The 26,465-nt window shown below is 39.2% G+C and overlaps 1 protein-coding gene across 19 annotated transcripts in view; it reads right to left on the reverse strand.

The window, feature by feature from the left end:
- IPCEF1 (interaction protein for cytohesin exchange factors 1) overlaps positions 1-26,465 on the reverse strand; it is a 172,277-nt gene that overhangs the window by 26,656 nt on the left and 119,156 nt on the right. For all 19 annotated transcript variants that reach the window (XM_069598752.1, XM_069598766.1, XM_069598769.1 and 16 more), the window contains 5 exons: positions 23,081-23,154; positions 21,572-21,643; positions 13,194-13,252; positions 11,799-11,887; positions 2,649-3,021 (listed from right to left, as the gene is read on the reverse strand). In XM_069598752.1, coding sequence (XP_069454853.1) covers positions 2,649-3,021; positions 11,799-11,887; positions 13,194-13,252; positions 21,572-21,643; positions 23,081-23,154 — 667 coding nt within the window. The remainder of the gene's footprint in view (positions 1-2,648; positions 3,022-11,798; positions 11,888-13,193; positions 13,253-21,571; positions 21,644-23,080; positions 23,155-26,465) is intronic.

Consider the following 26,465-nt stretch of genomic DNA (forward strand, 5'->3'; position numbering starts at 1 on the left):
ATCATTAGCATTAATTAAGGGTATCCAACAAAAATGCCATCAGATGGGGACTTCCCAATGATTAAGACTCCAAACTTCCAATGGAGGGAGTATGGGTTCGATCCCTAAAAGTGAAAGTGTTAGTCACTCAGTCGTGTCTGACTCTTTTCGACCCCCTGGACTGTAGCACATCAGGCTCCTCGATCCATGGAACTCTCCAGGCAAGAATACTGGAGTGGGTTGCCATTCTCTTCTCCAGGGGATCTTCCCAACTCAGGGATTAAATGCTAGTTTCCTGCACTGCACGCAGATTCTTTAACATCTGAGTCACAAGTGAAGTCAGGGAAATAAGATCCCACATGCCTCAGAAGTATGGCCAGAAACTATATAAATTAACAAAATAAAATAGCCTATTCTCAAGCTCTCCTGAAAATATAATGTCATCAGGGGCCCAGCAGGTAATTCAACTGTGTGAAGCATCTTCAGATAAGGCCACAGGGCGTGTTGACAACTGTTGTGACTTGGAGAATGAGTTCCCGGTCTAAGAATCCAGATAGATGCTGTACACACACACACACACACACACACACCAAGGTCTGTAGAGTTCTAATCCTTGGCCTAAATTATTCTGATGTGCTGTGCTACGTTAAGTTGCTTCAGTCATGTCCAATTCTTTGCAACCCCATGGACTGTAGCCCACCAGTCTCCTCTGTCCATGGAATTCTTCAGGGAAGAATACTGGAGTGGGGTGCCTCTTCTTTCTCCAAAATTACTCTGATACAAAATATCAAATTAATAGGGTACATATAAAAATTTGAGAACTTAAAGAATTGTCCCTGATGAACCAGGGAGAGAGGGCGAAGCAGTCATTTACACCAGCAGACCACCATGGCTGGCGATGCTGGAAATTTAGCCAGTCAAATCATCATTTTCTCATTTTTAAGTATCTTTTAGCAGGTAAGCTTGTCTGACAGTGGAAAGAATAAGGCATAGACTGTCAGGAACAAGCAGTCATGATTGAAAACTAATCATTTTTTTAAAGTTAGTCTGGATAAAAGATAAGGACCAATTACCATGGAGTATTAAGAAGTATCAGATAGCATCACCAACTCAACGGACATGAACTTGAGGAAACTCTGGGAGACAGTGGAGGACAGTGAAGACTGGCGCACTGTGGTCCAAGGGGTCGCAAAGAATCGGACACAACTTGGAGACTGAACAACAACATTAAGGCTCACACTCTTCATTTCTACACTCCAGTAACTCTTTCTTTTGCTAAGATTTAAAATGATTTTTTTTCTTTTTTTAACACATAAGCTGTACTCTCTTTTGGTTTTAAAGTTCTAGTGATGCCCTCTGAAGTACATGCAGCTGCCTCTTCCTGTTAATTACATGGGCAGGCACCTCAGGAGGCAACTAGCTTAGGACCCAGCCCTCATCTGTGGCGATAGCTCAGAGAAGGTGGTTGCTCTGTGCATGTTTCGAACAAAGGAGGTGATGTCATCTACAAAATGTTGATCTAGTCACCATGAGCTCCAGAGCAGAGGACACGGGACCGAAAAAAAACAAAAACAAGCTATGGCTGATTCATGTTGAGGTTTGACAGAAAATAACAAAAATCTGTAAAGCAATTATCCTTCAAAAAATAATTAATTAAAACAAAGAAAACTCAAACTTTATCTCAGATTGGTGAAAAGGTATCATTATTTTGTGGACACATGTCTCGTAGTTGCAAGCATTTGGTTAGTGATACTTACAGTGGGCTGGAGAAGGAAATGGCAACCCACTCTAGTATCCTTGCCTAGAAAATTCCATGGACAGAGCAGCCTCGAAGGCTACAGTCTATGGGGTCCTAAAGAGTCGGACTGGAAGAGGAAACGGCAACCCACTCCAGAATTCTTGCCTGGAGAACCCCATGGACAGAGGAGCCTGGTGGGCTACAGTCTACAGGGTTGCAAGAATCAGACACGACTGCGCAACGAAGCACACACACAGTGGGCAACGAATGGCCTTGAGGCTGGAGTTTTCCACGTGCAACCTCTCTACAGAAGTAACCTCCGGACTTCGCCTCGCTTGACTGTTTAATTATCGAATCATTCATGACTTTCAACATTGTTTCTATAATCCACATTAGCGTTCTACATCCACATACAAATACTCATTCTCTGAAAAGAGTAAATAAATTTTTAGGGCTTCCCTGGTGGCTCAGTGGCAAAGAATCTGCCCATCAGGACCTCGGCTCATTCCTGGGAACACAGCAGGGGGAGCCCGGGCAGAAGCCGGAGGCCTGGAACCCACTTGGCTAAGTTGCTGCTCCTATTCCATCTCCAGGACCTCCTTACAAGCGGTGAGGGAACCAGCCCAGTACACGGGCTCAATCTTTACTCCAGAAGGATCCCACATGCCACGGAGCAACTCAGCCCATGTGCCACCGCTATTGAGTCTGTGCTCTGGAGCCCGGGAGCCACAAGTGCTGAGCCCACATGACCTAGACCCTGTGCTCTGCAACAAGAGAAGCCACCATATGGAGACGCCCACACACAACAGCTGGAGAGTGGCCTCAGCTCGCTGCAACTAGAGAAAGCAGCCCGCAGAGCAACAAAGACCCAGCACAGCCAAAAATAAATAAATAAAATTATGTTAAAAAAATAATAATTTCTTGCTTTTACCTCTGTCTGTCATCTTTGATCCAGTAGGCTTATCTGGGACTGTAAGATGGTCGACATTGCTATTCAAGGAAGAAGTGTCATCACTCGACAGAGAGTTCAAAAATCCACTTTCTGATGCATCAGCGTTGTTTTCCAGGGCCCCGCAGCCGTTTGCCTCTGAGGGGGCAGGTGAGAGCAGCCGCACAGCACACGTCACAGGCTTTCCCGTACCTTCAGCGGCAGATGAGCTGCTAACCATGTCAATCCAGGACTGTCTTTCTCTCGATATGGAGGAAGACAAACTGCTGGGAGTCTTTTTTATGTTTTCCATGGAAGAGAAAGAACGTGATGTTTCACTCAATTTGGGTGAAGATGAAGATGCCTGCTGTGCAGCCTGTTTTTCACAAAGAAAACCAAAAGAGCATGAAATAAGGTATGATTAAGTCAACATTCTCTACTTTTCATTTTCAATGAAGGTAGGCCAGTGTTTCAAAAAGGGACCAATAATAAGAGAGTTGAAAGAAAATTAGATGGTGTTTAAACCTGTGTGATAGGCACGATGATGCCATTTTCCCAAATCAATTTGTATAACTTTGAATTCATGACTCTAGGATCTGAAAAAAATCTCTGTATCATGATTTACTCTGTCCTTCAATGCTCTCCAGATACTTAAAAGACCTCTCTGGGGAATTCTCTGGAACACAGAAGGACACTTTGAGCAAAAAGTATATTACAATCTATCACTGATTGGGCAAAAACTCTTAAGAAAGGTGATTAAAAGAAAGAAAAAGCTGGAGCCAAACAGGAAGCATAATAATGCGAAGTGAATGGAAGACCAGTGATGTAGACAAAACACATAGATTTATACTCTCAAATATTTTTTTATTCTTTAGCACATGACCAGTATCAGCTTATAACTACATAATTAGGTGAACTAATGTTAACTCATTCACTCTTCAATAATTTTAAAATGTCAATAAACTTTCTCCAAAAAAGACAAGACTACATATGCAGGGTCCTAATTCATTAAAGGAAACCAAGAACTATGAGAAATGGGTTGAAGATGTAGGGTCTTCTGAAAGCAGCTGTTGACATACAATTCAAGGGTGAATGACAACCTTGGTAAAATTTTCACCAGTCTTTCAATGCAACAACACCAATGTCCTCTCTTGGGAAGGACTTCATTTATTCTGACATTTTATCTTTATTATATATTGGCATTAAAACATATGCTTTCTTTTGGAAAATGGTAATGGTAGCTATTACCTTTTGTCTTTTCAGAGCTTTTTAAATGTTCTGCATAGCAAAATAAAGATTTGGCGATTAGATGCTGGTCCTCCACTTTTAATTTTATCATTCAATAAAAATCCAAAAGTCTAAATACCAGTGCTCTGGGGTTACCCTATATCTCAAGTGGCAGATAAGACAGAGAAGTCTGTGTTGCGGTTCTGTTGCATTACATCATTCTATGAGATACTGCTGTCAATTTCAAGCATTCAGAACTCCAAGGAAGTGGAGGAAGTGGTGGAAGTGGTAGGGAGGAGACTGTTAGAGGGAAAAAGCCAAAAGAGCAAAGTAGGATCCTCTCCCCAACACTCAGAATGATTGCAACTAATTCAGGATAGTTGACTTTGCTCTAAATTAATCTGTTCCCAAGAATTTTGCAGCTTCTAAGCTTTATGTTCTGATGGAAAAATTAGTAAATATCGAATGAGTGCCCAGCTAGCTGCAAGCTAGACATGGGTTGTCAAATAAGCAATAAATAAATAAGCAGCATGCATTGTTAGTCACTCAGTCATGTCTAGCTCTTTGCAACTCTTTGTACTATAGCCCACCAGGCTCCTCTGTCCATGGAATTTTCCAAGCAAGAATAGTGGAATGGATTCCCATTTCCTCCTCCAGGAGATTTTCCTGACATAGGGATGGAACCTGTGTCTCCTGCATTACAGGCGGGTTCTTTACCGACTGAGCCATGGCACTAAAGCATCTAGTTAAGATACTAAGTGAAAAAACTGGCTTAAAACTCAACATTCAGGAAACTAAGATCATGACATCTGGTCCCATCACTTCATGGCAAATAGATGGGGAAACAATGGAAACAGTGACAGACTTTATTTTCCTGGGCTCCAAAATCACTACAGATGGTGACTGCAGCCATGAAATTCAAAGACACTTGCTCCTTGGAAGAAAAGCTATGACCAACCTAGACAGCATATTAAAAAAAAAACAGAAACATTACTTTGCCATCAAAGGTCTGTCTAGTCAAAGCTGTGGTTTTTCCAGTAGTCATGTATGGATGTGAGAACTGGACCATAAAGAAAGCTGAGCACTGAAGAACTGATACTTTTGAACTGTGGTGTTGAAGAAGGCTCTTGAGAGTTCCCTGGACTTCAAGGAGATCCAACCAGTCAATTTTAAAGGAAATCAATCCTCAATATTCATTGAAAAGACTGAAGCTGAAGCTAAAGCTTCAGTACTTTGGCCACCTGATGTGAAGAACTGACTCATTGGAAAAGACCCTGATGCTGGGAAAGATTGATGGCAGAAGGAGATAACAGAAGAGGAGATGGTTGGATGGCATCACCAACTTGATGGATGTGAGTTTAAGCAAGGTCTAGGAGTGGCGATGGACTGGGAAGCCTGGTGTGCTACAGTCCATGGGGTCACAAAGAGTCAGACTGAGCGACTGAACTGAACTGCTTGAGGATACTAACTCATCACACACGTCTTCCTAATAACAACATGTTTGGCATGATATGAAAACTTTCCTTTCAGGAATGTCAATGAGCTTTCAAACTGGCTGCCTTCAACCACCTACACCTTCTTAGCTGGGAGATCCAAGATCTGCAATTCACTAAAAAACAACAACAACAACAAAAGGGAACCCTAGCGATCTGAAGGAGTTACTACACCCCCTACCAAACTGTCCAAATAAATGCCAAGACTTGTTTACTCTTTAACATGATCTACAGAATAAAGATTAACAAAAATACACATTCAGGCCCAGTGCTGACATGGTCCCCTATTGTGAGCTATTTTAGTCAAACTTGGCTTCAGTGTGATCAGTTTCCTTTTCTGAAAAGAGACCAAGCACAAGCTTTTCCTGTTGCTCCTGCTGATACTACTGTAATTTGATTATAGCAAAATAAGCTATCTGTGCAAAAAGCTGTTGCTGCAGCATTTTTCATAAGCCTTTTTGAACCTAAAAACTCTGCTTAAAAGAATGAAGGACGTAGTCAATGAGCATCAGAAATTTCTAGGAAATGTACTCTGTTGTGGTACTCCTCAAACACACAGCAAATGCTTCCAATCCATTTTTTCCAGCACCAGGTAGCATTTATAAAGTTGACTTTTGAACAGAGAAAAGAAGGGTGAGGGGCAAAAGAGAATAGAAAAGAACTAGAAAGAAGGACAAACAAATGAGAAAAAAATGATATGTACCAGGTCAGAAGGAATTTTCATTCAAAGATTGACACAAATCTAAAGTTTCCTGGAGTGCTGCCACAGAGAATCAATATGGGAATGAGCTTTGCAAACCCTGCAGTGCTAAACTCGGTTCATTATTTCTATGACTCTCTAGCTACCCATAACTACGAGTCAAACACAGAACTTTTAGCTCACTGCCGCATCCATCCAAGGGCTAGCTCCTCCTGGAAGCCTTCACTGGTTGCCTCAGGGAGAGGCAGGCATCTTTACCTGCTTCTCCCATGCTTACTTCTATTATACCAGGTGGAATATAATTTTATTTGTCAACTATTACTGTAATTGTTGAACAACTTGTCCTTTTTTTTGGTGAGTTACTTGAGAGAAGGCTGTTTTTAATCATTTTTGCATCTCCATTTTTTTGCATTGGTGCCTGACATGAATAAATTAGTAGTTGGTAATAAACTAAAAGGGCTGCCCAGCTGGCTCAGCAGTAAAAAATTCACCTGTCAATGCAGGAAACTCAAAAGATGCGGTTCAATCCCTGGGTTGGGAAGACCGCTGGAGAAGGAAATGGCAACCACTCCAGTATTCTTGTCTGGGAAATCTCATGGACAAAAGAGCCTGGCAGGCTATAATCCATACATTCACAAAAGAGTCAGACATGACTTAGCGACCAAACAACAACAAATAAACTAACGCTACAAAGACTGGTCTAGACAGCCAGCTATGTGTAAGAGAAGCGCCCAGAGAAGTTCAGTCTCTTACTCAGGAACACCCTGAGATTCAGGAGCACCCTGAGATTCTCTGTAAAGTGCCTAATCCCAGGATCCAGAATTATTGGTTGCAATGCCAATAGTCCCACAAATGTCTTCATCATCTCAAACAAAATTATTTTATTATTAATTAATTTTTTTTAATTTTAAAATCTTTAATTCTTACATGCAATTAATAATTGTATGCTGTTTCACTTATTAGAGAACAATTGGGTTTTAAAATGCTATTTTTTAATGAGAAAATACAGGACATTTTAAAAATCTTAGTTTTCATGAGGAAACTACGTGCATTATTAAATAAAATAATCAATACTGGTTTTCCCCATTTTCTGTATAAGACACTTTTAATCACTGAAGAAGCTTAGTTAAAAAGCTGATTAGCTCTAAAATTCTTTCCTTTGAATTGTTTTTAAAGCACAAGCATGACATGGCAAAAAAGAGTTTAAAATGGCCACCCAAAGCCTATAATTAGAAAGGATTGAGTCAGCGTATAAATCTTAAGAAACATTAGCCAAAGTATATGAAAATACAAAAGTAATGCACAAATAATTTTAAATCCACATTTTTTTCATCCATACTATCTCCCGTACAAACATTTCTATTATTATATATAGTACACGTAATGAAAGATTGTGTCCTTTAGTAAACAATTGTGCAAGAGCTATCCTAGTAAGATTAAATTTGAATTTCGAGAACTGTTTTTACCCTTTTTGTGTTTAATCTCTGACCTCTTCCTCTGCCACTGGCCAATGAGCCACGATGTGCAGAGTTTGTTTCTACTTATTGCTTCTTTGATTTGTTTTAGTTGATTCCCACCCCCCCCCTCTTTTGGATATAAAGGAACTGTACTTCTGAAAAGTGTTAAAATATAAGGACTATGATGCTAAAATAATTTCCATGAGCTGCTTAAATCTGGGATGATAATATCTTCTCAGTTTCTCTCATATCTGATCCACCAATTGGTCTTCGAACTATGTTCAAAATCCAACCATTCTATCTCTCAACTACACCCTGACCCCAATCCTCACTTCTTACACTAGATGACTGCACACTTTTCCTTAGATTTCTTTGCTTCTGGACTTTCTCCCTATGTCACAGGTCACTCCTACATGGCAGCCTGAGTGGTCCTTTCAAAATGCACATTGATCACATCACTTCTCTGCTCAAAATGCCCAAAGGCTGAGGAACTCAAAACATCAAAGTCCTTAATGGTCAGCAAAGTAACGCCTGCACTTTTTAATGTGCTGTCTAGATTCGTCATGGGTTTCCTTCCAAGGAGCAAGCACCTTTTAATTGCATGGCTGCAGTCACCGTCTGCAGTGGTTTTAGAGCCCAAGAAAATAAACTGTCACTCTTTCCACTTTTTCCCCTTCTATCTGCCATGAAGTGATGGGATGGGATCCCATGATCTTAGTTTTCTTAATGCTGAGCTTATATGATCATAGTCTTACCTAATGTTATAGTAGGAGCCCAGGGAATGCTTGTTTCAATACAAATAGATGAAAGGATGGATGTGAGACCACTAAGTTAGGTCACTGAAATGGGAGCAGTGTTTAGAATGTTATTCCAAATGTCAATCAAATGTTATTCCTTAAAGTTCTAAGTTAAGCATTGTCTGGAAGACCACTAAGGCTAACATTATTTTTCTGAAGGAATGTATTAGAAATAGATAAATGTTGAACAGTTAGATTTTATGTTCCTTAGAAACAGAATGTGTTGCTGCTGCTCACATATATCCCAGGCAGATTTTGTTTTTGTTTTCTCTTGTTTCTGAAAAGCAGACATGCTAGACACTTGGTTAAAATAACACTTAAGCTTTTTATTTAAACAGATGAAATTTTAAAAATTATGGTAACGTTTGTACAGAGCAGGAGCAAATATTGTTTTGGCTGAATCTGGCATAGGCTAGCCATGACTGAGCTATCTAAGCCTAGACAAGTAAAGAAGACAAAATAAAACCAAACTCCCAAACACCCAAATCTTTCCCAAGTTCTTGTTGTTGTTGTTTTTTTTAATTTTGGGGTAATGAACTTTTATTTTGGAATAATGAATTCATGAGTATAAAATAAATACTATTCTAGAAAATTATTTCAAAAATGATAAAATCTTGAATTAAAATTTTAATTCTATGTTCAATCATTTTGATTTCTATAAATAGTAAGATTTCAGCACCAGACCAGTTTGGACCTATGCTTCTCATGGGTGAAACCACATTTCACAAAGAGCATAAGGAATATTACAGGGTCTTTGAGTAAATAAGAGATTTCTATTCATGTTTATTCTTCTTGAGGAGGCCCCACAGGATGGATAATGGAAAAGACATCCATTTATTTACAGAGAAATTAAAAATGGAAAGCTTTTTGGCAGGCTTAAGATAGATGGGACTCTGTAGGTTTCACTTTGGAAGATCCTTTGTGAAAATCACCACCCATGATTTTTTGAAACCCACAAAACAGCAAAAAAGGAACTGACCTCATTATATTTCAGACTCATTAATTTTATATGCTATAAAGTGATTTAAAAGCTCAAAGATTATTAAAAATTTGTTACAAATATTTTCCAAGTTTAATTTTTAAAAAGTGTTGTCTGGTAACTTGATCCTGCTTAAATGCTTATTCAGGCTTCCCAGGTGGCTCAGTGGTAAAGAACCCACCTGCCAATGCAGGAGTTGTCAGATACTAGAGTTTGGTCCCTGGGTTGGGAAGATTCCCTGGAGGAGGGCATGTCAGTCCACTCCAGTGTCTTTGCCTGGAGAATTGCATGAACAGAGAAGCCTGGTGGGCTACAGTCCGTAGGGTTGCAAAGAGTCAGACATGACTGAAGTGACTTTATCACGCGTATGCTTATTCATTCATTTAATATTTATTGAGAACCACTACCTAAATAGTACTTGGACAGCAAAGAGGTCAAATCAGTCAATCTTAAAGGAAATCAACCCTGAATATTCACTGGAAGGACTGATGCCGAAGGTGAAGCTCCAATACTTTGGCTACCTGACGAGAAGAGCCAACTCAGTGGAAAAGACCCTGATGCTGGGAAAGACTGAAGGCAAAAGGAGAAGGGGGCAGCAGAGGATGAGACAGATAGCATCACCGACTGAATGGACATGAATTTGAGCAAAGTCTGGGAGATGGTGAAGGGCAGGGAAGCCTGGCGTGCTGCAGTCCATGGGGTCGCAAAGAGTCAGGCATGACTGAGCGACTGAACAACAACAATGAATCACCATACAATGCAACTGACCCTTCATCTAAGATGGCAATGTGGTTGCTTTTACACTCACCACGTAGAGTTCTAGATCCCTTAAAAAGCTCTTTGTAAACTCCAACACTTTGGCCACCTGATGCAAAGAGCTGACTCATTTGAAAAGACCCTGATGCTGGGAAAGACTGAAGGCAGGAGAAGGGGATAGCAGAGGATGAGATGGTTGGATGGCATCACTGACTCCATGGACATGAGTTTAAGTAAATCCCAGGAGTTGGTGATGGACAGGGAGGCCTGGTGCACTGCAGTCCATGGGATCACAAAGAGTCGGACACAACTGAGCATCTGAACTGAACTGAATCTGTGATATAGTTTGCCATTTATAAAACTTAAAATCACAATATTTTAGAACTAAAATAATTCATAAGAGATAGAGAAGAGACACAGAGAGAAAGAGACAAAGACAAAAAGAAACTAAACAAAAATATAAGCTTCTCCATTAAGCCAACAAGGCTGACTTTAGAAGAGGATTCAGTCTACATCAAGGGAAAGCTAAGAATATATTAAGAAAGGCTATATTGTACGTCTAGTTCAAAAATTGGTCTACATTTTATCATAGTCAACATTTAATTTTATTTATATCTTGCTTAACTTTGGCTAATCCTATTTAATAGAAATTTTAAATAAACATTCATTCAACAAACATTTATTTCTGGTCTTGACTGCTAGCCAAATACATTAGAAATGCGACCATAATTCTCCGCTGACAGCAGATAAAAGCAGTAGAGCTCATTATTTAAATGATATTAACACCTTTAACTCAGGAACTGGCAAAATGCAAATAAAAATTAAAAACCTTATCCCACAAAATATAAAATTCTGGCAGAAGAGTTTTGGTTGGCAAAGGAGATGCTGTAACCTATGAGAACTTATACTTACTGGGGTCTATGGATGGATGAGTGTCATGGTGCTATGGAAAAGGCATGTACTATAAAGCTATAGGGGGCTTCCCAGGTGGTGCTAGTGGTAAAGAATCCCCCTGCCAAGGTTGGAGATGTAAGAGATGTGGGTTCCATCCCTGGGTCAGAAGATCCCCTGGAGAAGGAAATGGCAATCCACTCCAGTATTCTTGCCGGGAGAATTCTATGGACAGAGGAGCCTGGTGGGCTACAGTCCATGGGGTCTCAAAGAGTCAGGCATGACTGAGTGACTAACACCTTCACGTTCATAGTCTTAATGTCCATCAATAACCTGAACTTACACTGGATGCTTCCAAAGTTTTGGACTGCTCTCTAGGGAACATACCAAATCATTCTATAGGCAGAGTTACTGCGCTAACCCCACTCTTGGCTTCCAGCTCTCTTTCTGATTCTAAATTTCTCTTCATGGTCTTGCCTTCACCTCCTTTACATTCATTTTATATCACTACACGGCCTGCACCTAGGAAAGGCATTTTCAATTCTTTCTGAGAACAAGTAGGGTATAAATAAATGTTATAAAATAAATCTTTGCAAGCATCGGCCTATTACCTAGAAGCCCTCTGCATTAGCATGAATCCTCTGGGCATAATACACTTGTGGGTCACAAACAAATGCACCAAATTTGTCATACCAATGGGTTGCTATGGCACCCTGGGAATTGCACTTGCTTTTTGGCAATACCTTTATTTAGCCTGCTCTAAAAATGTATCAGTCAAGGTAGTTTCTACCCAGTTGGAAGGAATGACATTCACACGTTTGATCGATGAGCAACAGGCTAATTTGGTACCTACCGAAGGAGAGAGACTCTCTGCAGAGTGATGAAGGGGTGGCGTCTGGACCGCTATTTCAGGATCTTCCTGTTCACTCTCACTGTAGCATTCTAGAACAAAAAGGAAAATGCTGAATGTTTCAACCCTGTCATCACTCATTCCATAATGCATGAGCAGAGGTTCTTCTCCATCTGGCTATTGCAATTCCAATCCAATTCAGAAAGTTCTCATCTAGTGGGCTACCTGATACATCAGAGTTTGTCTCTGTTAGGGTTTCTGCCCGCAAAGAGTGTCCACTAGGCAGAAAGAAGTCTAATCATAGCTCAGGGAAAATAAAACTAATTCCTCAAAAGAGCCGTGAGTCATACACTAGGGGAGTATAAAATCAGCAGTGATTAACTTTGAGCATAGAAATCTTAATGAGCTGAAAATGGCAAGATAAGTAAACCATCAATGATGCACAGAGTAATGTGAGTCCCAGGCGCCAAGTATTCCGAGTTCCCTAAGGGACAGGATGGAAAACAAAGCTGAAAGTTTGCTTGATGCCGTATCACAGAAGGCCTTACATAACAGGATAAGGAGGAGGGTTTTGTGTAGTTATTTTTGTGCTCACAATCTATAAAATATTTTAAATATTCCATGAGAATTTATTTTGTAGAAAAGGGGACCAAGGAGATGGTTAGGACACTGATTTCACAGTATCATATTATACTTCTTTATTCTAAAACAAGCTGTCACTTTTCCATTTCTAAATTTAAGATTTTATGATTTTGCTCTCCAAAGAAATAACTCCCTACTTCTAACTCCCGAGTTTTATGTGGTCTGAGCATTTCAGAAATAGTGTCAGCTCTGTGATCCAGACACATAAAGACATCTTTCTTCTCAATATTAAGGAGCAACTGCATCACTAAGAATTAGACCCCTGGAGCTTTTGAACACTGAAAGCTATAGACTGAGCTTAAAAGATGGCCTTTGTCCCAGTCTGACATTCAGGCTCCTGGTGCAAACTTAGGGTAATTAGTCTTGGCACACACCTGGTGAAAATACTAAAATATCAGAGAGGAAACAGTGGGCTGAAAGTTATCTGCCTAGAGATCACGATGAGATCACACTGATGAGTAAGAATTCAGTAAGTGGGGCAATAAAACATTTGCGTTGGCAATTGACTACGATCTCCATGAAGCCTACAGCTGCTAATGTGTGGGTGAAGTGTGAAAAGCATTCTTAGCCAGCCTGGGAGGCTCTATTCCATGTTGGTGAGCCAGTATGATTATGTCTGTCTCTATATATTTTCAGATAATTTTAAATAACAAAGTACGTTTCATTAGAACAAGGCTCTACATAGAACTTGACATTGTATTTTCACCCTATTCTCAGATGCTTGCTAAAGTTTCAGAAATTGAAAATAGAACATACCTTCATCCTTTGAAGTGGATTCAGGATGGATTTCAGCTAATCCCAATTTGTTTATCCACCTAAAATTCAAATAGAAAGTAGACGTTTGACCAGGGAGATTGGTCCCTCACCTATTCACCCTTACCCTAGACCCTAGAGGAAGGTCTTGCATCAGACTTTATAACGAAATTAAGTCATAGTGCTCTATCAGTATAAATGTTTTCAGAAACAGCCTAAACATGTGTTATGGAATCCTAAGACCACTGGTTTCACACTTCGGTCCATATCGTAAGCAATATGATATGAAATGAGGATAAGAAATGAGGTGGCCCATTATACAGCTAGTTAAAGTGGGTAACTACATTAGATATTCTAAATATACAAACAAATATACGTTTTGTAATTGCATATTTGAAATTCTTTCACAACCATCAAAATGAATTTCATAACTTGACCTTTAAAGTTCTATCTCTTTAATTCTTAAAATGTAAGCTTACTTCACAAAAAGTGATGATGATCTATTTGTAAACCATGATCTTTATATCAATAAGGAAAAAGATCTGGCCAGAGTTTCACAGTTATTCCTTAACTGGGGAAAATTTCAATTTCTTGAAAAATTTTATATAAGGTAAAATTGACAATGTCTCATCTTCCATTGACTTACCATTTTATTGGCAATGAATTTCAACTACACATCCATGATAAAAATAGAACTAGACAAACCTGAGGGAATGCAAATGTGGCTTATGACTTCAGGCCAAGGGTTCAGTTAGAAATTTATTTTAATATACAAATTTTTAAAAGACATAAAATGCATCTATTTCATATGTTCCTGGCTATATAACCTATTTGGACTGCAAGGAGATCCAACCAGTCCATTCTAAAGGAGATCAGTCCTGGCTGTTCATTGGAAGGACTGATGCTAAAGCTGAAACTCCAATACTTTGGCCACCTCATGTGAAGAACTGACTCATTGGAAAAGACTCTGATGCTGGGAGGGATTGGGGGCAGGAGGAGAAGGGGATGACAGAGGATGAGATGGCTGGATAGCATCACCGCCTCGATGGACATGAGTTTGAGTGAACTTCCGGAGTTGGTGATGGACAGGGAGGCCTGGCGTGCTGCGATCCATGGGGTCGCAAAGAGTAGGACATGACTGAGTGACTGAACTGAACTGATATAACCTATTTAAGGGAAAAATATTATTTTGGGACAGTGATAATCTAAATGACCTATTTCCCATTTCTTTCTACTTTTCTCTATTTTAAAAACATATTCCATAATACATATTAATCGTTTTTTGAAACATAAGTAGCCTAAGTCAACTATCAAGAAAATGATGATAATAATGCTATGAACTTATTGACTCACTTAATGTTTCATTTTTGCTAGTCCAATAATGCATCATAAACTATCCAGCTACACCCCCACCAAAGCATAAACACTGCATATTCCCAAATCTGCAATTGTCAACAAATTAGGAATCTTTACCCAGCCCTCAATCTTCCATGGTCTAGAAAAATTTTTAATAGGAAATACAAAGTACATTTTATTTTAAAAATAAAATAGAACTTTCTATAAGAAGCAAGATGAGTTTCAGCCTCATTTAGGAAGTCCCCTTTTGTATCATGATAAACACGTGTCTCTAGCGGCCACTTAAAACTAGACTAAGACTCAAGCCCAGATCATGCCAGAGGAACTGAAAAATGTTCATCAAGACTCTACCGCAAAATAAACAAAACAAAGAAATGGAAAATGACAAAAAGCTACAAATGGCTAATAAATATAAGGGAAAATTCTCAGCCTCAATAATATTTTAGAAAATGCATATTCAAGCACAAGCAAATATTGTTCACCATGAGACTGGGAAAATTTTTAAATATTGCTAATTTCTAGATTTCAAGATAAACAGTCTCATCCTTTGTTGAGTTGACCCTGAAAAACTGGTACAGTCAATATCAAGCAGTTAATTTGATGATACTACCTGACCTGCCTCTTAAGAAACCTATATGCAGGTCAGGAAGCAACAGTTAGAACTGGACATGGAACAACAGACTGGTTCCAGATAGGAAAAGGAGTACATCAAGGCTGTATATTATCACTCTGCTTATTTAACTTATATGCAGAGTACATCATGAGAAATGCTGGGCTGGAGGAAGCACAAGCTGGAATCAAGATTGCCAGGAGAAATATCAATCACCTCAGATATGCAGATGACACCACCCTTATGGAAGAAAATGAAGAGGAACTAAAAAGCCTCTTGATGAAACTGAAAGAGGAGAGTGAAAAAGTTGGCTTAAAGCTCAACATTCAGGAAACTAAGATCATGACATCTGGTCCCATCACTTCATGGGAAATAGATGGGGAAACAGTGGAAACAGTGTCAGACTTAATTTTGGGGGGCTCCAAAATCACTGTAGATGGTGACTGCAGCCATGAAATTAAAAGACACTTACTCCTTGGAAGAAAAGTTATGACCAACCTACATAGCATATTGAAAAGCAGAGACATTATTTTGCCAACAAAGGTCCGTCTAGTCAAGGCTATGGTTTTTCCAGTGGTCATGTATGGATATGAGAGTTGGACTGTGAAGAAAGCTGAGTGCCAAAGAATTGATGCTTTTGAACTGTGGTGTTGGAGAAGACTCTTGAGAGTCCCTTGGACTGCAAGGAGATCCAACCAGTCCATTCTGAAGGAGATCAATCCTGGCTGTTCATTGGAAGGACTGATGCTGAGGCTGAAACTCCAGTACTCTGGCCACCTCATGGGAAGAGTTGACTCATTGGAAAAGACCCTGATGCTGGGAGGGACTGGGAAAAGAAGGGGATGACAGAGGATGAGATGGCTGGATGGCATCACCAACTCGATGGACATGAGTTTGAGTGAACTCCGGGAGTTGGTGGACAGGGAGGCTTGGGGTGGCAAAGAGTCGGATACGACTGATTGACTGCTGAACTGAACTGACTTCAAAATATAAATATTCATTCCCCTTCACCAAACAATTCTAATTTTAAATATCTATCCTTCAAAACACATTTTCATGTATATAAGAAATGTGGAAAAATATTAATTCGATGGGCTTGCAATGACAAAAAAATTTGATACAATAGAATTGTCCATTAACAGAAAACTGGATGAAGTATGGTACGAATTCCATCAGCACCATGTTAGAAACTAGTAAAAAGACTGCGGTTGGGTGAGGGAGCCTTATCATGACCTGGAAAAATCCTAACACACTGTGAAGAAGAAAGGCAAATACAAAACAAAGTGTTTATCCTGATTCAATGTGCTTCCTTTTTGAATTAATTTTCATTGTAATTGCTTCACAATGCTGTGCTGGTTTTTGCTGTATAGCAAAGTGAATCAGCTATACAAACACATATCCCCTCTTTTTTGTATTTCCTTCCCATTTAGGTCACCAGAGATCACTGAATAGAGTTCCCTGTACTATACAGTAGGTTCTCAATAGTTACCTACCTTATACATAGTACTGTATTCATGTCATCAATGTGCTTCTAAAACTATGTGCGTGACTTGATTTGCAGGGCAAAGCATCAGAGAGGATATAGTCATATTGTGAAAAGTGGCTTAATTTCAGGGAAAGAAGTTAGATTGGGAAGTAAAGTTGGGGGAATGGGAGGTTTTTCATTTTACATACTTCTATATTACAAGATTTTTTTTACAAGAATGTATTTTACACATTACTCAAGTAAAACGCTTAAAAATACATTTTTAAAAACTGACCAGGCAAAGCACAATGAATTTAACAGCTAACTAATCCCTAGTTTATTCCGGATTTCATAATTTTATAATTGCATATGACTCTCCCCCCCAAAAAAAGCATCTCAGAGTGAAATAGACAAAATTCTTTTTTTAACATATCAATGCAAAAAAAAAAAAAAAAAAACAGATGAATTGAGAATGCCTGAATCAAGAAAAGACATTCCTAAGTTCCTTTCCAGAAATGAGCAGAATAGAAGAATACTGACAGTAAAGAAAAGATTCCTTTTAGGCCTCACTCAAAACTCTTCTCCCTTTAATTGACACTATCAGTTACTTGCTGGGAAAACTCGTGATTGTTCAGAATCTTGTTTGTTTTCTTTCTAGAACCCACAGGCTCAGAGTACCTTCTTTGCTAAGAACTTTTTTTTAAAAAACATCTAGGCAGTAGAAAACTTTCTATTTGTAGCTAAAAGATAGATGCAAAAAGACTTATATTTATATAAAAGAAGACGACAGATGTTTCCTGGGAGTTTGTTGTATGTTAACTTGCTGTGAATGTGTGCATTGAAGAAGCACAAGTGTTAAGAAATTGATGTATAAAATGAGAACATTCTTCCCACAAACACCGCCTGAGAAAGGCAGCTACCACCAGCCTTTGTTTAGAAACCAGCTTTTACATTACCCTAATTACTCACCCCTGCACTTGTAAATTGAGGGTCCTTGCAGAACACACAGTGTTTCTTAAACTTATTTACCTTTTCCTTCATGAGAAACGTCACCACCCAAAAAGGCAGTTTCTCAAGGAAGGGAACTTCTAAAACAGGCCCTGTCTCTCCGAATACCACTCCCTTGTTCCCCAGCACCTCTGCGTCTCACTGATACCCAGAGGCATTATGTCCTGGCTCCAACAAGCCTCATCAGTAAGAAAGGAAGTTCTTTGGTGGCTACTGAAAAGCAAATCTTTAAACATCCTCTGCCTAGTCTTGTGGGAGAAGGAAGAGGTTAACCAGCAATCCCAAAGGGATTCTGCATTGTTAGCTACTAGAAAAAATCATCTTCAGACTAATAAAGCTTGCTGCTGCTGCTAAGTCACTTCAGTCGTGTCTGACTCTGTGCGACCCCACAGACAGCAGCCCATCAGGCTCCCCCGTCCCTGGGATTCTCCAGGCAGGAACACTGGAGTGGGTTGCCATTTCCTTCTCCAATGCGTGAAAGTGAAAAGTGAAAGTGAAGTCGCTTAGTTGTGTCTGACTCATAGTGAACCCAGGGCCTGCAGTCTACCAGGCTCCTCCATCCATGGGATTTTCCAGGCAAGAGTACTGGAGTGGGGTGCCATTGCCTTCTCCAAATAAAGCTTAATAATGATATTATAAATGAAAAATTATGATACATTCAGGCATAGACAAAATGAGCCATTTATTTATGAGTGGCCGGAAAGACAATTTTTGTGTATAAAGGTCACCGAGAGATTCAAAAATATGAGGCCAGGACACCTCACACTCAAATTTCAATTTATAATCTTCTTTGTAAGCTGGAAAGATAAATGCTAAAATAATCTCAAGTAACACAGATCTTCACACCATAGAAAGGCCCTAAGACTTTGGCTTTGATAACTGTGAAAGGCTTAGACTTAATAGTCAAATAGGCAGAGTGTGTAGCTAATGCTCATATAACTGTATTCACCATTAGACAGATCACTGCAAAGGGAAGATGAATGGACCAGATATGTAAGCAAAACTGGAGTAGTGGGTCAGCAAGAGCTAAATAACTCTGATGTGTGACTGAGAGAGCAAATTTGCCTGAAATAGAGGAGTTTCAGATAATCTTGTAAGGGTCTCACACTTTTACTGGTTTAAACTGTGTTTCACCATGTAGCTAGATAAATTCCCTAGGTAACAAAAGACTTTGTAGTCATTGTTTTCCTGGTAGTCAGTCTTACTCTCCCCATGTTGGACTGAACAGAACTACTTTGAAAGAACCAGCCCTGGGATGAACAGAAAGGATACAGACCGGAAGAAGCTGGAGATACAGGAAGTTCATGGGAAAAGCTAGGTACTGGCAGGAACCTACAGGGCTGGGGAGAGGAGGCTGATGGGCAGCTCTATTTCACCACCAGTAAAGCTTTAAAAGGGTTTCCCTCATAGCCCAGAAGGTAAGGAGTCCAACTGCAATGGAAGAGACCTGGGTTTGATCCCTGAGTCAGAAAGATTCACTGGAGAAGGAAATGGCTACCCACTTCAGTATCCTTGACTGGAGAATTCCGTGGGCAGAGAAGCCTGGCAGGTTACAGTCCATGGGGTCACAAAGAGTCAGACAAGACTGAGCAACTAACACACACACATACACACACACACACCTTAGAAAGGACCACTTGGGACTGATGTATGGTTCGGCTCCAGACTGACAGTCTCTGGACAAGACATTAAGTTTTCCACACATCTAGACCTTGCTACTCTCCCATGAGGAAGCTTCCATAAACCTCTTATCCTTCGCCATCAGAGGGCAGACAGACTGAAAACCACAGTCACAGAAAACTAACCAATCTGATCACATAGACCACAACCTTATCCAATTCAATGAAACTATGAGCCATGGTAGGTCCACCCAAGATGGACGGGTCATGGTGGAGAGTTCTGACAAAACGTGGTCCACTGGAGAAGGGAATGGCAAACTACTTCAGTATTCTTGCCTTGAGAACCCCATGAACTGTATGAAAAGGCAAAAAGATAGGACACTGAAAGATGAACTCCCCAGGTCAGTAGGTGCCCAATATGCTACTGGAGATCAGTGGAGAAATAACTCCAGAAAGAATGCAATCCATCCTAAAGGAAATCAGTCCTGAGTGTTCACTGGAAGGACTGATGCTGAAGCTGCAACTCTAATACTTTGGCCACCTGCTGTGAAGAACTGACTCATTTGAAAAGACCCTGATGCTAGGAAAGATTGAAGGCGAGAGGAGAAGGGGATGACAGAGGATGAGATGGTTGGATGGCATCACCGACTCAATGGACATGAGTTTCAGTAAACTCCGGGAGTTGGTGATGGACAGGGAGGCCTGCCGTGTTGCAGTCCATGGCGTCGCAAAGAGTTGGACGTGACTGAGCAACTGAACTGAACTGAGACTTTGCTAATCAATAGGATTTAGAGTTAGCAACGCAAATGAAAGGAGAAATAAAGAACTTTGACTGTCAAGTTTTTCATCTTCTCCTTCTGTGCTGTTGTTCAGTCTTCTGAGTTCTACCTGACTTTTTGTGACCCCGGGCTATAGCACGGCAGGTTTCCCCGTGCTGCGCTATCTCTCGGAGTTTGCTCAAACTCATGTCCATTGAGTCAGTGATGCTATCTAACCATCTCATCCTCCTTCTGTACATTGCTCCTGTTTTTCTCAGATGCTTGAGAAAGCCAGAGGGAAAAGCTAAAATCAAGAGGATAGAAACTATTTCTCCCTTTGTCCAAGGAAATAAAGACTTGTTTGGAAGACTCGATTGTCAATGCTCTGCTCTGTTATTTCTAACACAGGGTTTCCTAACTTTGTGCTAAAAAGCCATTCTGCCCTCATTTGAAGGTTTGTAATGGGAAGGTAAATGTAGGGAACAGATGAGAATGATTCTAGTGACAAAGGGCTTCTGTGAGGATACAAAGTAAGGTGCTGTGTGTGTGTGTGTGTGTGTGCGTGTATGTGTGCATGCGTGTATGTTGCTCATGCATGCTTAGTGAAAAGTAGTTTTTTTCTGTAAGCTTCTTGAGCAACAAGCAAAAAAGAAATTACACAGAGCAAATGGATAAAGTCATTATGTCTAAATTAATAGATATAATTAGATACAAAAATATAAATAGGTTAAACAATAAGTGCTATGAATGGAGATATTAAATCTGTATTCTTCATTTTTAATGCCCAGGATCCATTACAAGGGAATACATCATAAATAATCCATATACATATTTTTAATTTATTAACTGAAAGCAATGAAACATTGACAATTCTGAGAATAGGACTTAATTAAACAGAACACCCTCCAATGCCACAAGCACCTCAAATATATATAGTTTCATTCAAATAAGACCCATTGGGATCACATTGTAATCTAAACCAGCAGGGGATGTTGCAAGGCAGGCAGTGCTCTACCAGGATATTCCACTTACTTAACCCGAGCAAACAGGAAATGAAGTTAGTGATATACATTTTTACATTAGAGGTACTCTGAACAAAGACGTGCTGCAAAATGTTCAGGATAGAACATGGAGAGACGATAAACATGAGTCACCAGGATAGTCACACAGCACATATGATGTCCTGCAGAGAGTTTCCATGTAGAATAGCTGTGGGACCTGGAACACAATTCTTTCAGGCTTTTCTCCCTGTGATGCTAATTCTCACTTTCACATTTTCTTACAGTGTCTTCTGTCTATTCCTTTCTCAGTCTAGTGTCTGAGTTCTTCCCTTAGAAGAACCTTACTACTTCTTCCTAAAACAGCCATTTTGATCTGTGTAGTGCTCCAAAATGCTTCCAAATACTAGGAAAGAAAGCAGAAAGACCTTATAACCGCTAAGAAGTTTGGGCTGTAAAGCAGCAGAAACAAATGAAACAATAATTGATATGCACATTCGCTTAAAATTCAGACACTTAACCAAAATAATCTGTAAAGATTATATCGAGTGATTTTTCTCTACTTACAAGTTCATTTCCTGCACATTCTCAGCAGCGAAATAAAAGGTCTTGATCTGTGGATGACTGATCTTAAAAGCACTTGGAAGAGGAAAAGCACAGACACGTGAGAAGTTAGAAATTAGTACAGTCAACAATGCAGTCAACAGTAAAACAGTCAAATATATATATATGGTAAGTTCATCTGATTTCTTTGTTGATTTATAAGAGCAGAATTTTTAATTACATTAAATATCTATTGTCTAATCTCTATTACATGTAGGGAGCAGAGGGTGAATTCATCACGTCAGGGCATTCAGACCAGAACTTGGTCTTGACTAATCAATAGTATCTACTTAAAACATATGGACATATTCTTTTATTTTCAATTGCAGTTTGTTATAGAGAAAATACACTAAAATATAAAGTGGTAGATGTGCAACTTCAAAGTACCCAGATCAACTCCAACAAGCACAGTACTTAAATTTAGATATAATAACTGCATTTATAGAAAAATAATTAAGTATAAAATTTCTACACTGTGACAACATATCAAAAACATTAACCAAGCTATCCTCTATTGGTAAAGAAAAAATACAAGGCAGATTTTTGAGTTTAAAAGAAAAGTATAAAAACATTGATGATAACAAAGTATTTCCTCTTTACCATTTAGACAGGAAGTCCTGCAGTGTGGACCAGGGTTTTTGTACATGACCAGTTTCATCAAAACCACAAGAATCGAGGCAACCTCATGTATCACCAGGTACTTTCTGATGCAGCTACATCACAATGGCACAGACTTAAAGCTCACAACAGGTTAATTGTTTTTTTTTTAATAATCAGTTGCTGCTACTAGAAACACAGGTCAATAGGGAACTGCCCTTTTCTAACAAAATAGGAAATGATGTCAAAAGCAGAACAAAGAATAAGTAAAAGATAAAAAAGACACATATACAAAATGAAGATAGATCCTGTTATGGGAAGAGCACTTGACTGGGAGTCTGGAGAGCTGGTCTAGGCTGGAGACTCTGGCTCCTGTTGGTTATCAAATCTCTTAGACTTTAAGTATATCAAGGTGCAATCCCCAAGGCTAAGACAACTCAGAGAATTCAATTTCAGAATGCTACTGACAATTTCATGAACTAAGAAAAGGAACTGGTCTCATATCATATCTGCTGCTCTTGTGAGTCCTATTTAACTAGCCATTCTCTTTACAAAAACACATCCTTGACATCTGATCACCCTGCCAGTCCTGGATGGTGGCTCGTTTCTCATTGGATCATGGACATGGTCATTAGCAGCATGCCCTGCCAAGGCTCCATGGGGTTTTAAAATCCATCTGCTTCACAAAGTGAAATTCCAGAAAACAAGAGGTTAAAAGCTTCTATTACTGTTTGCTGTGCCAAACCATTAAGTAAAAATTTTTTGACATTTGAATATCATCATCATGAACTTCCAAACCACCATATCACCTGAGGAACTTATAAAAAGGCTGTTATCCTGGCCCCATTATTTTGTGGGAAATGATAGACAACTTACTGCTTTTTCTTGCATTCAGATGCTTTCTCTACAGTGAAATCAGGCAGGTTAACAAATCCATCAGCTTTTTCTGCCTGAAATAAACACATACCACAAATAGGAATAAATGCATCAATCCTAGCAGTTCGTTTATTGAGCTCATATGTTGAACAGAGACAGAATAAGTGAAATGGAGGAGGATCAAAAGATACTTCTCTGAATCAGCATTGGACTTCTCCCAGACATACATTTTATAAGAGAAATTAATATTCTTCTGACAAAGCATCCAGAATCTTCTCTGAGAAGTAACATGACACAGTTTTGGGACAGCCAACGTGTGGCACAAGCAGGACCTGCCCAACCCCTTCTCGTCTGTCTTCCTAGAAAACAGCAGAGCTAACTGATCAGAGCTCCACTTCCTCTTGAGCCCATGGCCACCTTCAGCATCTTTCTCATCCCAATTCTCTAGCGAGCTGCAAGTGTCTAAGATAGAACCTAACTAGCATCACAAGCACAATCATTAACAGCATGCCCTATTACATGATGAACAGAGGCCTGATTGTGGAGTTAAGTAAAATTGAGGTTCATATCACGGCTCCACCACTTACTGGTTGTTATAGGATTTAAATAAGCTCAGAAAAATAAAACACTTAACAGATACTCAACAAGCATTATTTTCTCTCTCAAGTTTAGTAAGTTCCCAGAGGGTTAAATCACAGAGCCATCTCTTTGAAAATCTCAGTTCCATAATCAATTCCTTGAGTTCTTTCTATAAAGGAAAGAGTGCACAGAAAAAGGATACTTTTAAGGAAATAAAATGAATGCCACTTTGAAACACCATTTAGAGGAGAATGGATACAGGTATATGTATGGCTGAGTTGCTCTGCTGCAGACCTGAAACTATCACAACATTGTTAATCAGTTATACCCCAATGCAAAACAAAATGTTTTTTTAAAAAGTGCATGTCAGTGTTTCAAATATAAATATTAAAAATCTTCTCAACAAATAATAAAAGATGTTAGGCAGCTCAGCAACTTAACCTAATTTATTCCAACCATTATTCAAAATCTAGTGAGTTTTGTACTGTACCTGATTCATTATGAAAGTTTTATATAAAAACTATGAAACTTCAAGATAAAAGATTTAAAAATACCAAAAATTTTACAGGGAATGTAATCATTGCTCTGCCTCTAAAAAATTTCTTAGCCATTATGAATAAAATTTAACTGAACCACAGGAGGCTAGATTGCTTGTCACAGATAGAACTCAAACCTTTCATCTACACTAATGTCTCTGAATGAAGAAATACAGTTCACAACATTAAACGTATCCCTGGCAGTCCAGTAGTTAAGACTCCAAGTTCCCAACGTAGAGGGCATGGGTGGGAGAACTAAGACCCCACATGCTACACAGCATGGCCAGAAAAACAAAGCAAAACATAAATGAGTCAGCGGTTATTAGAGGATAAATAAAAATTGGTTTTGAAAACACAATTAAAGGCAGCTAGCTGTTAGCTCAGCACCTTGGGTGCTCATAGTTCATATTGGCACCTGTTCTTCTTTCCCTTATCACCAACTAGAGTGTAACTTGCACTCTTTCTTCAGAAAAATTAAACTGTGAAACTTTCAGTCTTAGGTCTGTTCCCTCTGTTCTCTCCTACATGCACCAACTTAACCAGACTCTTCACTCGAAGATCTTTCTTCTTATAAAGCTCAAAACTCAATTCAAAGGACACTTTCTTCTTTAAAAACTGTATGTTTTTCCAATTTGGCTTATTTATTTTGGGATGGCTATTTAATCACTGGATGATGGTTTCACCAACCCTATCTAAAGAGAATGTAAAGCATTTGAAGAGATTCAGCTTTCCCTACAATGCACAATGCTTTCTGCGGCCTCTCAGCATTATATAAAAGTATATTATTTTTCATTTATTTAATTGAAGTATAGTTGATTTATTTACAATATTGTGCTCATTTCTACTGTATAGCTAAGTGATTCAGATATATATATATGTATATATATGTGTATGTATATATGTATATGTATATATATGTGTGTGTGTGTATATATATTTATATATATTCTTTTCTACTATGGTTCATCACAGAATAATGAATATAGTTCCCTGTGCTATACAGTAGGATCTCGCCATTTATCCATCCTATATAATAAAAGTTTGCATCTGCCATCCCAAACTCCCAACCCATCCCTCCCTCACCCATACTAAAAATTAGAGTTTTAAACAAATTACATTAGGCTCCAGAAATTCCACTCTTATATACCCCGAAAGAAGTGAAAACAGGTACTCAAATAAATACATGCGTGTTCACAGCAGCATTATTTCATGATAGTCAAAAAGTGGAAACAGTCTAAGTATCCTTCAACAGAGGAACAGATAGTGGCCTATCCATACAATGGAATATTATTCTGTCACAAAAAAAGAAGGAAGTATTGATAAATACTCTAACGCGGATGAACCTTGAGAACATTATACAAAGGAAAAGAAGTGACACAAAACACTATATATTGCATGATTTCCTTTATATGAAATAGCCAAAATAGGTAAATCCATAGAAACAGAAGACAGATAAGTGGTTGTCAGGGGCCATGGGCAGGAGGGGATAGGGAGCAACTGCTTAATGGGCGTGAGTTTTCCTTTGGGTTGTTGACAATGTTTTAGAACTAGATAGAGGAAGTGGCTGCACATTGTGAGGATACTAAATACCACTGAATTACTCATTAAAGAATGGATAATCTCATGTGAAGACTTCCTTGGTGGCTCAGAGATAAAGAATCCACCTGCCAATGCAGGAGATATGGGTTCAGTCCCTGGGTTGGAAAGATCCTCTGGAGAAGGAAATGGCAACCCACTCCAGTATTTTTGCCTGAAAAATTCCACAGACAGAGGAGCCTGGTGGGCACCCGTCCATGGGGTCGAAAAGAGTTGGATCTGACTTAGCAACTAAACAACAGTCTCATGTGAATTTTACTTCAATAAAAAAAAATGCTATGTTGGGCTAGGGTATTTTAATGTAAATTCCTGCAATTACTTTGGAAAGAATAAAACAATTTATATTCACCATTTGTTTCTATTTCCTACCTTCATTGATTTCTACACCCACTAGTCCACAGAAAGAGTTGTTACCGAGAACCGCAATGATTTTCATGTTGCTAAATCCCGTGTACCCTTTTTAGCCCTCACTTAATTGAACTCTGGAAACTGACACTACAGCCCACTCCCTCCCTCAAGAAATGTCTCTTTTCTGACAGTGCATTTCTGCAGCCTCCCCCTGTTCCCCATTTAACAGTTCCTTGCTTCCTTTCATAGGGTCTTCTTTCCCCCTCTGTTTCTTATGCCCCAGATTTCTAAGTACAAACTCACTCTCTTCTCATTCCAAAACCCTC

Source organism: Ovis canadensis, chromosome 8 (assembly GCF_042477335.2).
Source record: "Ovis canadensis isolate MfBH-ARS-UI-01 breed Bighorn chromosome 8, ARS-UI_OviCan_v2, whole genome shotgun sequence".
NCBI classification, from domain to species: Eukaryota; Metazoa; Chordata; class Mammalia; order Artiodactyla; family Bovidae; genus Ovis; species Ovis canadensis.